This window comes from Pan paniscus, chromosome 13 (assembly GCF_029289425.2).
Source record: "Pan paniscus chromosome 13, NHGRI_mPanPan1-v2.0_pri, whole genome shotgun sequence".
In the NCBI taxonomy this organism is placed as follows: Eukaryota; Metazoa; Chordata; class Mammalia; order Primates; family Hominidae; genus Pan; species Pan paniscus.
The window spans coordinates 54161809-54176901 of record NC_073262.2 but is presented as its reverse complement, the minus strand read 5'-3'; the positions used below and the strand labels follow the sequence as shown (position 1 = coordinate 54176901).

At 36.9% G+C, this 15093-nt stretch overlaps 2 protein-coding genes across 21 annotated transcripts in view; one reads left to right on the top strand and one right to left on the bottom strand.

Moving 5' to 3' along the window:
• Positions 1-1833, top strand: part of NEB (nebulin) — a 241876-nt gene extending 240043 nt beyond the window's left edge. The window contains exon 182 of the mRNA XM_034954281.3: positions 1239-1833. Coding sequence (XP_034810172.2) covers positions 1239-1412 — 174 coding nt within the window. The 3' untranslated portion in view covers positions 1413-1833. The remainder of the gene's footprint in view (positions 1-1238) is intronic.
• The window catches only part of RIF1 (replication timing regulatory factor 1), a 160559-nt gene that overhangs the window by 83420 nt on the left and 62046 nt on the right, over positions 1-15093 (bottom strand). For 11 of the 20 annotated variants that reach the window (XM_034954275.3, XM_034954272.3, XM_034954274.3 and 8 more), the window contains 2 exons: positions 13094-13202; positions 4990-12316 (listed from right to left, as the gene is read on the bottom strand). In XM_034954275.3, the coding sequence (XP_034810166.1) occupies positions 12102-12316; positions 13094-13202 (324 nt within the window). In that variant the 3' untranslated portion in view covers positions 4990-12101. Of the gene's footprint in view, positions 1-3832; positions 3970-4989; positions 12317-13093; positions 13203-15093 lie in introns of those variants that run through there. The other 9 variants (XR_008624503.2, XR_008624504.2, XR_010109388.1 and 6 more) reach the window with 1 other exon arrangement.

Genomic DNA, 15093 nt, shown 5'->3' with positions numbered 1-15093 from the left:
ATAGTGCTACGGGTTTTCAAATTCTTCTCTAAAATACAAGACTGACCTCTTCGAAAGGTAGAAAAAGGCCATAAATAAAATTAGCAGCATATTCTGTCTTTTCTGTCAGTACACACACACGCACATGCGCACACACACACAATTTCATGCATACATAACTTAGTATGAAGTTCATAAAGTGTACAATGATTTTAAGCTTTTTTTCCCAACCATCTCCATAATCTAATTTTAGAATACTTTCATCACCATAAAAAAAACTGTATTCAAAACTCTTCTGGTGAATTAAAACAAACAAACAAATGCTGGTGCCCATTGGCATTCATTCTCCATCCCCTTCCTGCTCCATCCAATCCTACGTATCCATTTCCTGTCACTATATTATTTGGCTACCTGAGACATTTCATATAAATAAAACCATACAATATACTGACTTTGGTGCATGGCTTCCTTTACTTTTGAAGTTCATCCATGTTGTATCATGTGTCAGTACTTCATTCTTGTTACTACCCAATAATAGATCTGTATGGATATACCAGATCTTGCTTATGCATTCATCAGTTGGTGGGCATTTAAGTTGTTTCCACTTTTTGGCTATTATGAGTAATGCTGCTATGGACATGGATGTACAAATTATTGTGCAGACCTATGTCTTCATTCTTCTTGGGTATACACCTAGGAGTGGAATTTGCTGGGCCATAGGGTAATGCTGTATTTAACATGTGATAACTGCCAAATTCTTTTCCAAGGTGGCTGCACTCTTTTCCACTTCCACCAGTGGTTTATGAAGGACCCAGTTTCTCCACATCCTTTCTAATGTCTGTTATTGTCTGTCTTTTTTATCATCACCATTCTGGCATGTGTGAAGGGGTATCTCATTGTGGTTTTAATAATTTGCATTTTCCAGATGACTAATTTTGAGCATCCTTTTGTGTGCTTTTTGGCTATTTGTCTATCTTTTTTGGAGAAATGTCTATTCATATCCTTTGCCTCTTTTGGTGGGGGAAGGCATTGAGTTGTAGGAGTTCGTCATATGTTCTGGATATTAATTGCCTATCAGATACATGACTTGCAAGTATTTCCTATTTTGTGGGTTCCTTTTACTTTGTTGATGGTTGCACATTCTCTTTTGTTCAACTTAAGTTTGTGGAGTCAGTTATGAGAGATCTTACAAATAGATGTGTGTTAACTGTTGCAAATCCAACATATAATATTTCCCCTTTTTCCATCCCCACGAATAGAAAATCTTCCGTGCCATGTATGACTATATGGCTGCTGATGCAGATGAGGTGTCCTTCAAGGATGGAGATGCCATCATAAATGTTCAAGCAATTGATGAAGGCTGGATGTATGGCACTGTGCAGAGGACTGGCAGGACCGGAATGCTCCCAGCCAACTACGTTGAAGCTATTTAGGCATTTCAAAGCATCACACTTGTCTGCAGGACTTACAGATCCTGCAGTCAATGTTTCAGTTTAGACTCTCCACTGTTACCTAAGTTCTCAAGCTGCCTATGGTTTTTCTGTGTCAATGTGATTTATGGTAGTACCATCCTTTCTCCTTTGGGTTTTAAAATAAGTTGCAGAACAGACACTTTAAAAGCTTCTGCAATATTATTTCTGTGCCTAGAGTCTTTCTCCATTATAAACATGTTTTAACATTATTTCTTTTCTAAAACAGGGATTTTGAATATGCCAAACACATTAAAGGAAAAACAGCAGAGATGTTCACCTTTTCCTTGCTGATTGCTAATGCTTATTATTTCTAATTCAGTTCTGAAGTTATAAACTTATAATCAATACAAACCAGCAACTAATAAAACCTCTAATTCTACAACTCTGTGGATGGAATGAGCATTATTTATGTTTAATGGTTTTATTATCTACCTATAAAAATTCAATGAAGCAAATTGTACATAAAATTACTAAAAAATTATCTAAATTTAAAAAATGTACTGTTATGCATAAGAGTAGACATTCTCAAAACTCTATCTATACTTGCATTCAGCAAGCTTCTATTACAGTTTTAAGAACATCTGTGGACTCCAATCCTAACTTCAAGGGCATCTTTCCCATCTGTATCCAGTAGGATGGCAGCATGTGGCAAAGGCAAAGGGAGGAGAAGCAACCATAATGGCTTAATGTTTAAGTTTACAGACTGTTCTTCCTAGAAGGTAGGTAAGTCCCTGTAACTTTACAGCCGTAGTAATGCTGCCTCAAGCTTCTTAATGTGTCTGAGACTCACAGGGAGAAAATGCTCTTGTGAAGAGAGCGCACTCACTTGCGAATGACCAACGTACACCTCTATGCCAGGCACTGGGTTAGAGGCTGAAGCTCAAGTGAAGAACAAGAGACAGTTGATGCCCTTAGGGAATTTACAGACCCAAGAAAAGGCAGATTATGCCTAACCATCCAAATGGTGCCAAATGGTGCTACTCTCCTGCTCCCAAGTCTTCCATCTTGCCTTAAACTGGATAAAAATGCAAGTAGGCAACAATCCTATTGTGATTTCCAACTCCCAAACTTTTAGAATACTAAAGTATATGCTATCTCCATTACAATGAGCCATTTTTTTGTTTGGAGACAGAGTCTCCCTCTGTTGCCCAGGCTGGAGTGCAGTGGCCCAATCTCTACTCACTGCAACCTCTCCCTCCTGGGTTCAAGTGATTCTTGTGTCTCAGCCTCCTGAGTAGCTGGGACTACAGGCGTGTGCCACCACTCTGGGCTAATGTTTGTATTTTTAGTAGAGACAGGGTTTTGCCATATTGGCCAGACTGGTCTCGAACTCCTGACTTCAGGTGATCCAACCACCTCAGCCTCCCAAAGTGCTGGGATTACAGGCCTGAGCCACTGGACCTGGCCTGGCTGGTTTAGTTTTAAATTTCCTATTTACTTTATCGGTTTGCCAAGGCACACTTTGCAGGTGCTATTGCAAAGAACAACAGAACTTTTGTCTCTTACAGATTTTTCTTTAAAGCCTGGAAAATGTTCAACATGCAGCTGGCTTTCCAAGATCCTTGAGTTCCACATCCACAGATTCAACCAACCATGAATCAAAAATATTCAGAAAAAAAAAGATGGTCACATCTGTACTGAACAGCTAGTTTTCTTGTGATTAGTCCTTAAACAATACAATATAACATATTTACATACATTTACATTATATTAGGTATTATAATCAAGAGATGATTTAAAGCACAGGTCCCCAGCCTTTTTGGCACTAGGGACCGGTTTTGTGGAAGACAATTTTTCCACACAGTGGGGAACGAAACTGTTCCATCTCAGATCAGGTGTTAGGTTCTGATAAGGAGCACAAACCTAGATCCCTCACATGTGCAGTTCATGAAAAATTTACTGCAGCCAGTGAGCTGACAGGAGGCAGAGCTCAGGTGGTAATGCTTGCTCACCGGCCACTCGACCTCCTGCTGTACAGCCTGTTTCCTAACAGGCCATGGACCTGTACCACTCCACAGCCCGTGGGTTGGGGAACCCTGATTTAAAGTATATGGGAGAATGTGCATAGGTTATATGCTAATATTAGGTCATTTTACACTAGGGATTTTAATATCCATAAGGTGGGGGTGGTCCTGAAACCAATACCCCATGGATATTGAGGGATGACTGTATATATAAAAGTAGAGAATAATCCTACATCCACCAACTAGCCTCAAAAATTATCAACTCATGGTTAACCCTGTTTCCTCTCCACCAAACCAATGCACTCCTCTCATTACCTTGTAACTTCCTTATACTGAATCTCATTACAGATTAGTTACCTTTCAGTGTGTATCTTATAAAGGACTCTTAAAACATTAATCACAAGAAAATTAACACACCTTAAAAACTGGCAATCAATATCCAATGTTCTAATCTTCCTGCCATCTGCTTGTGCTTGTTGGTCCAACGATACTAGGGAAGTCCTTTGTATATATCTCCACTACCACGTAGGCTGCAAAGAGCCATCTTCAAGAAACTATAAAAGGGAGAAATTAGGTCTATGGGTTACATCTCAATCAAATCTCACTCAAATGTATGAACTGTATTGTGTCCCACCCTCCCACCCCCAAATTCATGTTAAGTCCTAACCCCCAAGGCCTCAGAATGTGACCCTGTAAATAGGATCCTTGCAGATGCTGTTAATTCAGATGAGGCCCTAATCCAATGGCCTTGCTATCCTTATAAAAGGGAAATTTAGACAAATACACAGGCACATAGGTAGAAAGTCATATGAAGATGGGAGATTGGGGAAATACCTCTACCTGTCAAAAATGGCCAGCACACCACCAAGCTAGCTGGGGAGAGGTATGGGACAGATAACTTCCACACAGTCCTTAGAAGGAACAAACCCTGCTGATACGGTATCTCAGACCTCTATTCAAAACTGAGACAATACATTTCAGTTGTTTAACTTATTAGGTTTGTGGTACTGTTACAGCAGCCCTAGGAAACTAATACAGTAACTTTCAACATCACTGTTTACCCTAATTGTTGTTGTTGTTTTTTTCCTTAAAACTATGGAGCTTTTCTTCGGCTGCCATCAACATGCTTGGTTCTGCAGAGGAAGTTATGGTCATGTTGGGGTGAGGCATTTACTTCATCTGGTGACTAGCCTGGCAGTGCCACCTCTGCCCTCGCCCACACCATGTGGACTGCCTCTCCAAGCTTGCCTGCATCTACTCAGCCCTTATTTGACGAAACCTCTCTTCTAACAAGTTCAATGAGAAACTGAACTCATTAACAACAACAACAGAAAAACCACCATCTCTGGATTTAGAAACCAGTGGAACCCATAAAACTATGCATAAATCAGAAAACCTCTGTGGTTAAAAAGCAGGCCATAAAAGGGGAAAAGGAAAAGGAACGGTTCATGTTTGTGGAGGAATATAACATACACTTTGTGGTATTTGAATTAAACTATTCATACTCATTTCAGATCTCACGAAAACAACAAAACAAAAAACCAAAATGTAGCCAACAAAAACAAGTACCAGAGTTTAGTTTTTATAGTTTTATTTCAGGTAAAAGTGCATTTCTTAAAAAATGTTTCAATATCCAGTTTCCATTGGCAAGTGATAACAGTTAACCCTCAATGATTCATGAAAAGTTTTACTGTGAATCAAACATAGAATTCTGCCCCCCTCAACAGTCATAAAGAACCAGAAATAGTAACTGTAAGTGTGCCTACTTCAAACACTGTATAAAGCAGTGGTCCCCTAACCTTTTTTCAACAGGGACCAGTTTCGTGGAAGACAATTTCCACAGACAGAGGTGTTGGGGTAGATGGTTTCAGGATGAGACTGTTCCACCTCAGATCATCAGGTATTAGATTCTCATAATGAGCGCACAACCTAGATCTCTTGCATGTGCAGTTCACAATAGGGTTCACGCTCCTGTAAGAATCTAATGCCACCCAGGGGTTTGAGACCCCTAATATAAAGCATTACACAATCAAATAAAACTGACTGCACTATTATTTCCATTATTTGCAGGTAACTGAGGAATGAACAAGTACTTCTGTTAGGCTTCAACTTAAATCATTTTTAAGACTTATCAAATACAAATACTTTGTGAATGTAAAACTAAGCTCTCTTAGAGTTTACCAAATGATCGGGACAACAATATTAGAGGGTTAATAAATGACTGATTTGGCATCTATCAGTCTTTTTGTAAGTGCTATCAGTCAGGTCTATCTACAGGAGGTAGTGCAGAAAGCAACTGATAATTCACAGACCATCAAGGTCCCTTAACATCATGGCAAATACGTAACTGTAGTTTGAGAGTTTAGGAAAAAGAAGTGTACTTATAAAGTAGTAGTGTTTCCTAGTATCTGTAATTTGAGCAATAGTAAAACACGTAAGTAAAATCAGGAGAAGCCATTTTGGAAAATACAGGGGTAACAGAAATTAAGTAATCAAGACCACATTCTGCCAGCTAGAAGCAAATAACTAAATTGACTAACATGCCATGCATGAGCAAAACCTTCCTCCATAAAAGGGATTGACAAACTCTTTAAAAGGCCAGACAGTATTTTGACTGTTGGAAGCCATACAGACTCTGCTATACTACTAAACTCAGCCACTGTACCAGGAAAGCAGCTAAAGACAATGAGCACAGCTATTCCAATAAAACTTTATTTCTGGATACTGAAATTTTAATTTAATATGTTTTCATGTGTCACAAAATATCCTCCTTCTTTTGACTTTTTTCACCATTAAAAAATGTAAAAACCAGTCTCTGCTCACAGATAGTACAAAACACAGGTGGCATGCTAGTTTACCAATCTGTGCTCTGTAAAAAACCTAGGAGTTAAGACTGCCATCCTTCAGTTTCTATACTCAAAACCAATTTTGCTCTTAATTGTTTTCTTTTGGAAACTTCCTATTCTATAAAAATAAAAAATTCTTTAGACACTTGTTAGCTATTCAATAGTGTATCAAAATAATTGTTAGACTATACTCTATTTTCAGTTCCATGACACTTTATTTTGAAGATGATCTTCCTAGTTATATGTTGTTTATCCGTTTAAGAAACAAAGCTGCCTTTTGTTGGAAATACTTATTAACTTACTGCTTTTGTAGGAGTATTAATAATGTATTTTAACATAATCTCTCAGGGTATTTATGAACATCAATTATAATACTGTGCTATGTACAGAATAGCTCTCAGAGACTATAGGCTATCAGCTATTTCTGAAGTATACAGGAGTATATAGGACAGCTTGTCTCTCTACTAAATGTACTATGCATTAAAATTCCAGCTCAATCTGCCTTTTCCATTCTCTTCATCACTTCTCAGTGCATCAACTTCTATCAGCATATAAGCTTGCTGTCCAGTAAATTCAGCTTTATCTACAATTATAAATTGGCACACTGTGGCCAAAAATATTCCCTCTGCTACAAGTAGAGTACAAAAGTTAGAGTTTTTTTCTTACTTGTGACATCAACAATGGAAAATATTGTCTTCAATTTTTTAGGTAAGATGAACGGTTATCTTTTATTCCAACGGTATTTACAGCTTACCATAACACATTTGGTTTTAACTGTTCTTTGGAGAAAGGAAGGCTTAGTATGTAAAGAAAAAAATGATTAGGACCACATCGGAAAATTTAACATTCTATTTCAGAACTGAGTAAGTTCTCACAACTGTTTAGACTACTATATTAAATATTTATAGATCTTCAAACTTCAATGACTTACACTTTAACGGCTACTTGCAAAGAGCAATATGTAAAGCCTGGCACATAACATACTTATTAACTGGACATCAGAAAGCACGAAACCCAATTTGTTTTACAGATCAAACTATCAATAAATTTTGATAAATTTTTAAAACCTATTACTTAACTTTCGGCTACATTTTCCTTAGTGCTTTCAGGGTAGTTCTTACAGATTAGTTAAATATGTGAGGAAAATCTAACACCTTAACAGAATTCCAAGAAAAACTCACTTTTCGAGAATCATATTATTCAACTCCATCTTTCAAATTTCACTTTACGATGAAACAGGAATTTTCAACCACATAATATAACAGAAAATTAAGTGACCAAAGGTCCGCAGTATAATGACAGGGCATATCTGCTAGACTGACTTATTCATTATAGCACTACTAAATTTAACTGCCAGATTAATATTAGGGGTAGTGTTGATTTTCCATGTTTATTAATAATGATGATCCATAATAGAAGGCAAGATTTACTTAGAGACTAAATATATTCTAATACTTACAAATCAACTTTTATATTAACAAAAACATAACCCACAAATACTCATGAGAAAATACTTTGTCTAATTTGCCTTATCAATAAGATTCTTTATAACCTGAAATTCTTAGTCTGCCTACTTAAAAAATAAATCGTCCATATTTTTAAAAGGCTCTTAAGCAAAATTCTTAACTTTCTTAAAATTTTTGAACTTTTTAAGCCTTCAAAACCAGTCTGCATCCCCAATTCACAAAATTGACAGTTATAAAAGGACTTGAATCTGCCTGGCTTACCAAAACCTAAAACACAGCCTGAAGCCTCTTAGGCCCATCTACCAGCGCAGTTCACAGGCATCTGCATGAATCACCTGGGACTGTGTTTAAAAAGACTCACGGGGCCCAATGCAGATCTACTGAATCAGAATCCGCTTGTTCACATGCACATCAAAGTTTGAGAGTACTATGTTAAAAATCAAAACCTCACTCTAATGTTTCTATACAAAGTACAAGGTCTTTCTAATGGCTTAGGAATAAGATAGACATGGGTTGCAGCAATGAGGAAACAGTCTTCTCCCCCCACCCAAGTTTTAGTCTAATAATGCCAACTAACTGCTGTTTTATAGCCTCCTAGGCTGAATGACAAATTAACTTCTTGAAAATCAATTATGAAGAATATGAGATGAAACCTAGGCCTTTCTTACTGAATTAAAGTCAAAGTTGGAAGAAAAAAATTAACCCATTTATACTTTCTTTTTAAAAAGCAATTACTCTATTCTCACTCCTTTACACCTTAAAAAAATAAAACTTCACTTATATATTCACGATCCCCACCATTTCCCCCAATTTTGTTTCTTGCCTCACCACTTACTCTTCACATTTTTATGATGTTTAAATTGTAACAGAGTCTTTAACTATCTTATCTTCAAGCTGTACAAAAAAAAAAAAATCCATGGGCAATGTTAGAATTAAACTTTTTTTTTTTTTTTTTTTTTTTTTTGCGAGACAGAGACTTGCTCTGTCGCGCAATGGCACGATCTCGGCTCACTGCAACCTCCGCCTAAAAGGTTCAAGCAATTCTCATGTCTCAGCCTCCTGAGTAGCTGAGATTACAAGTATGCGCCAACATGCCTGGCTGGTTTTTGTATTTTTAGTAGAGACAGGATTTCGCCACATTGTTCAGGTCAGTTTTGAACTCCTGGGCCAAAGTGATCCACCTGCCCGGCCTTCAATCATGCTTTTAATGTGCGGGTTTAAATCCTGTTTTTGCCTGTATTATCCAACAGCATTATTTAACCTGATTCATCCTTTAACTATTTGGAATTAGAGTAAAGCTCCATATGATTCAACAATGGTTTTCAAACTTGTACAAGTGGCAAAGCAGCTTTAACAATGAGGTCACTGAAATATTGAAAATTTAAATCCACTCTAAAATCCAAAATAGATTTCATAGATATGGAAATGATGGGCCAGGAGCGGTGGCTCACGCCTGTAATTCCACCATTTTAGGAGGCTGAGGCAGGTGGATATCTGAGGTCAGAAGTTTGAGACCAGCCTGGCCGACATGGTGAAACCCCGTATCTACTAAAAATACAAAAATTAACCAGTGGTGGTGGCAGGCACCTGTAATCCCAGCTATTTGGGAGGCTGAGGCAGGAGAATCGCTTGAACCCAGGAGGTGGAGGTTGCAGTGAGCTGAGATCGTGCCACTGCACTCCAGCCTGGGCAGCAAGGGCGAAAACTCCATCTCAAAAAAAAAAGAAAATGGCCAGGTGGGGTGGCTCACACCTGTAATCCCAGCACTTTGGGAGGCCGAGGCAGGCGGATCACGAGGTCAGATCAAGACCATCCTGGCCAACACAGTGAACCCCTTCTCTACTAAAAATATAAAAAATTAGCCGGGCATGGTGGCGTGCACCTGTAGTCCCAGCTACTTGGGAGGCTGAGGCAGGAGAATGGCGTGAACCTGGGAGGCAGAGCTTGCAGTGAACCGAGATCGCACCACTGCACTCCAGCATGGGCAACAGAGCAAGACTGTGTCTCAAAAAAAAAAAAAAAAAAGATACTACATGACAATCCTGTATGCCACTAGTTTTTTCTTCTTAAATATGCATAAGACAATTAAGACACATTTGAGTGTTATTATGATCTGACATTTGTTTTATTAACCATTAGAAAAGATTTGAAAAAACGAATTCCATTTTAATAGTGAGACAACACAGTAGAGCTAATCATGGAATATTAATGTTGCGCTATTCGGGAATTACTAAAGGGGAAATTTGCAGGAAACTTTAAGGCAAGAATATTGCAAATAAGTTGCCAAAAATATATGCTTATAGCCATAGCAAAATGAAGATTTAGCATGCTTGTCTTTGCTCCCAAATATTTTTAAATGCAGCTTTATTAAACTATAATGTTTTTAAAATTAATACTTGTGCTTATATAAAATTCAGTGATTTAAGTACATGATACTCATTTGGTCACATTTTCTGCTATTACTGTTCGGCTTCCCAAGAATTTCATTCAATCAGCAAGTTTAGTTCACACAAACGTTAAGGCACATAGTCATGAAACGAACTGATTTTAATTCTGAAGTGTGTTAAAGTAATCTGCTCCCCTCTGCCCCAAACACATATACATAGCTGCTTATTCATACCTGTTTGCTAAAAACTCATGTGCACCTCCTTACGGTTAAATATAATTTGGGAAATTAATGATGTAAAATGTAAATCATAATTATAATTCCTTTTAAGGAAATTAGTATTTTTCTTTAGTTACTTCAAGCCACAATCCTTAATTCAATGATCCCAGAATTCTTTACAAAACCATCCTTGGTATATGAATATCTTAGACCCAAAAATATCTGTGATTATGATGAATTTATGATGATGAAAAAAGACACCAACTTTTATAGAGATCCCTGAATATACGAGAGCTAAGTAGGCACAAGGATTAAACTTTCTATGACTTGCTGTAGAACGTGTGCCTTGCTAAGTAGGGATTAGCTTCTGAATAAAATGTGAAAACTGAGATCACTCACTCATTCTATTCAAAGAACAAGTAAGATATATTGTCAGTTAAAAAGATGAAACAAATATGGGAAGTCAGGCACTAATATTAGTTGGCATAATTTACAAAGGTTTTAATTACATACCTCTTTAAAAAAAGAAAACCTAGGCAACACAGACATATATTAAAAACATCAGTTTCAAATTTCTTCCAAGTGTGCTTTTAAATGAAGGTTTAAAAAGCAGATCAACTCTAGATTTTGTAGTCCAACTTGCTGTGAAATACTGAAACTAACTTTCCTTTAAGAAATCTTAAGGAGGCACACTTTCTAGTGGCGATACCCTCCTCCAAACCGGAAGTAGTAAGAAGGTAAGGGTATGAACAGCAAAGTTGTGTAACATTTTCTTATTTCTATAATTTTACTTATTCTGGATACTTTTAGAAAATAAACTCATGTTTTAACTAAGACTGTTAACCAAGTACAAAACTATTTGTTGTTGCATTTGCAGATACAGTATCCTACAAATATGTGCAGCAAGCCCATGAAGCACTTCCACCATCAATACTGATATTTCAGTATTTAATATATACAAAATGTTTCTATTGAACAGAACCAAGGTATTCACAATAAGCTGCAGAAAAACCCATGCAATTAACAAAGAATGAAATTTATAAATTAAAAACATTGTCGTCTATACATAATGTACAATCATGCATTTAAAAATGAATACTATACGTCTCATAAGAATAAATTTTCAGTCAACTGCTGCTGCATGTATATTTGCTAATGCAAATGAATAAAATCTTAGTAAATTCTGCATTAATATTTTAACCCCCAGAAGTTGAAACTTTTCTCATTTTTCTTGAAAGCTGTCCAAAGTTGACATATGCAGGAAAAGTTCCAATTCTTTCGCATTTCATTTGAGGTTTTTAACCAGTAACAAACTTCCTAAACCTCAGTCCCAACAAACATGAATTAAACAAACAAACAAACAAAAGTATAAACACCTTTATCAGTTCAGCAAAAATTCAAATAAAAATGTTCAATTTTACTTAAAGTATTTTACATGTTTCACCAGAATATGCACGGATTTAAGAAAGCATGAAATAAAATGTAAGTTCTGTTACTAGTTTTGCTTTCACATCTCAGTAAGATAATTAAATTTCCTGAAAAACCACGCATAGCAGCCAAGAATACATTATATGAAAAAAAAAAAAGATCTTACATAATGAACTTACAAAATTGAACTTACATAATAAGTCACTGTCCTTCAGGGTTTGAAATGTTATCAACTTTGCAAAGAGTCTCTTCTTTGAAATTGTGCTATTATTTCAGAAGTTGTTTCCTCAATCAAGAAATCCAGTGATGTTTAAAAAAACCTTCAATTTTCTCTGAAAATACTAAATAGAATTTTCATGGGATGGTGATCTCCAACGTGACTGTAGATTTTTTATTACAGAGTTTGCCATACAACTTAGTTTCTCGTGCATTTCAAATAGTTGGCTTCCTGAATAATTATGAAGATCTTCTGAATCCAGCTGAAGAGCAAGAGCACTAATCTGTGCCACAAGGTTTTTGGATAATGGAGTTTCTAAAGCAACAGGATCAATTATATCTAAAAGAGAAAAAAAAAACACAATTAAATCTATACCAGACAAAAATTAAATTATTTACATGATCTTTTAAGTTAGTCCAAGTGCCTAGGTTTCAAATTGAGAGAGCAGGCTTAAGTCTTCATGAGGACAAGCAGACAAAAAAATCTACCAGAGCTGCCGCTGCTGCTTCTGCTGCTTATTATTATTATGAGATGGAGCCTCATTCTATTGCCCAGGCTGGAGTGCAGTGGCGTAATAGCTCACTGCAACCTCTGCCTCATAGGTTCAAGCCATTCTCCCGCCTCAGCCTCCCAAGTAGCTGGGATTACTGGCATGCACCACCACATCCAGCTATTTTTTGTATTTTTAGTAGGTGCTGGGTTTCATGTTGCCCAGAGTGGTCTCGAACTCCTGACCTCAAGCGATCCACCCACCTTGGCCTCCCAAAGTGCTGGGATTACAGGCGTGAGCCACCATACCCAACCTACCACTGCTTATTATTCTGTGCTATTCTCATAGATTATTCTGTGCTATTAAAGAAATTTAAAAATGGTAGACTACTTCATTTATTAATATAACTAGAAGAGAAAGTATATAGTTTAAATCCTTGAGAAGCTGACAAGAAAAACAAGTAGACACATTTGATGTCCAATCAGTTAGTTTTTCATATACTTCACATTAAACATAAAATAATTGTTGAAATAAGGCATGGTCAAATCAGACTAAAAAAAATAACATATTTCAAGAAAGTCAGCTGATCTTCTACATAAAATTATCCCACTTTTGCTAAAATATACCTGAGACAAGTCTTTCTTCATCAGGTGACAAAGATTTATTTGCTATTCCATTTACTGTTTTTTCAGAAATATCAAAAACTGGAATCTCTTCTAGTCCACGAGTCTTCACCTTGATTACAGTTGGAGCAGAAAAAAACGCAAAACAACAAAACAACAAATTGAAACTTTACTTTTAATAGGAGTAATAGTACAAACACTGGAAAACATTGCATAGAACCTATGTTCTACCACCCATCACAATTAAGAGCTAATACTGCTAAGAAAGTAGGTTCTAACTACACAAAATAAAGCATTACAAAGTATTTCCTCAAAGAGAGGGTTAGAATTTAACAATATTTCATAATGGTTTTCTCAAGAAATATAGCCATGGCAGCTAAGAAAATTACATTCTATTTCCCAAGTTTAAGAACGTGGTATAAAAAAGTCTATACCAGAGATTTCCAAGCTTAAATAAAATATAGAATTTTTTAAAAAAAAAAGAACACAATTTTCTGGCTGGGAGCAGTGGCTCACCCCTGTAATTCCAGCACTTTGGGAGGCCAAGGTGGGTAGATCACTTGAGGTCAGGAGTTCAAGACCAGCCTGGCAAACATAGTGAAACCCCCCTCTACAAAAAAACACAAAAATTACGGTGCCTGTAATCCCAGCTACTCGGGAGGCTGAGGCAGGAGAACTGCTTGAGTCCAGGAGGTGCAGCTGCAGTGGGCTGAGATCATGCCCCACCTGCACTCTGGCCTGGGTGACAGTGACACTGTATTTAAAAAAAAAAAAAAAAAAAAAAAAGGATACAATTTTCTTAAGTGTTCCTAGGACCTATGGACCACTGATTGAGAAAATACTAAGTTCAGAAAGTTAACTTTCTGAAAATAATAAGTTCAGTAACCATATGACTCAGCAATTCCACTTCTAGGTATATATACAAGAGAAATGAAATCATCTATCCATATAAAAACTTGCAGACACAGCAGCATTATTCGTAATAGCAAATGGTGGAAACAACCCAAATGTCTGTCAACTGGATAAACAAAATGTGGTATATACATATAATGCATATTATTCAACCAAAAAAAGTCCACGACCAGATGAATTCACAGCCGAATTCTACCAGAGGTACAAAGAGGAGCTGGTACCATTCCTTCTGAAACTATTCCAATCAATAGAAAAAGAGGGAATCCTCACTAACTCTTTTTATGAGGCCACCATCATCCTGATACCAAAGCCTGGCAGAGACACAACAAAAAAAGAGATTTTTAGACCAATATCCTTGATGAACATTGATGCAAAAATCCTCAATAAAATACTGGCAAACCAAATCCAGCAGCACATCAAAAAGCTTATCCACCATGATCAAGTGAGCTTCATCCCTGGGATGCAAGGCTGGTTCAACATATGACAATCAGTAAACGTAATCCAGCATATAAACAGAACCAAAGACCAAAACCACATGATTATCTCAATAGATGCAGAAAAGGCCTTTGACAAAATTCAACAACCCTTCATGCTAAAAACTCTCAATAAATTAGGTATTGATGGGACGTATCTCAAAATAATAAGAGCTATTTATGACAAACCCACAGCCAATATCATACTGAATGGGCAAAAACTGAAAGCATTCCCTTTGAAAACTGGCACAAGACAGGGATGCCCTCTCTCACCACTTCTATTCAACATAGTGTTGGAAGTTCTGGCCAGGGCAATGAGGCAAGAGAAAGAAATAAAGGGTATTCACTTAGGAAAAGAGGAAGTCAAATTGTTCCTGTTTGCAGATGACATGATTGTATATCTAGAAAACCCTGTTGTCTCAGCCCAAAATCTCCTTGGGCCAATAAGCAACTTCAGCAAAGTCTCCGGATACAAAATCAATGTGCAAAAATCACAAGCATTCATATACATCAATAACAGACAAACAGAGAGCCAAATCATGAGTGAACTCCCATTCACAATTGCTTCAAAGAGAATAAAATACCTAGGAATCCAACTTACAAGGGACGTGAAGGACC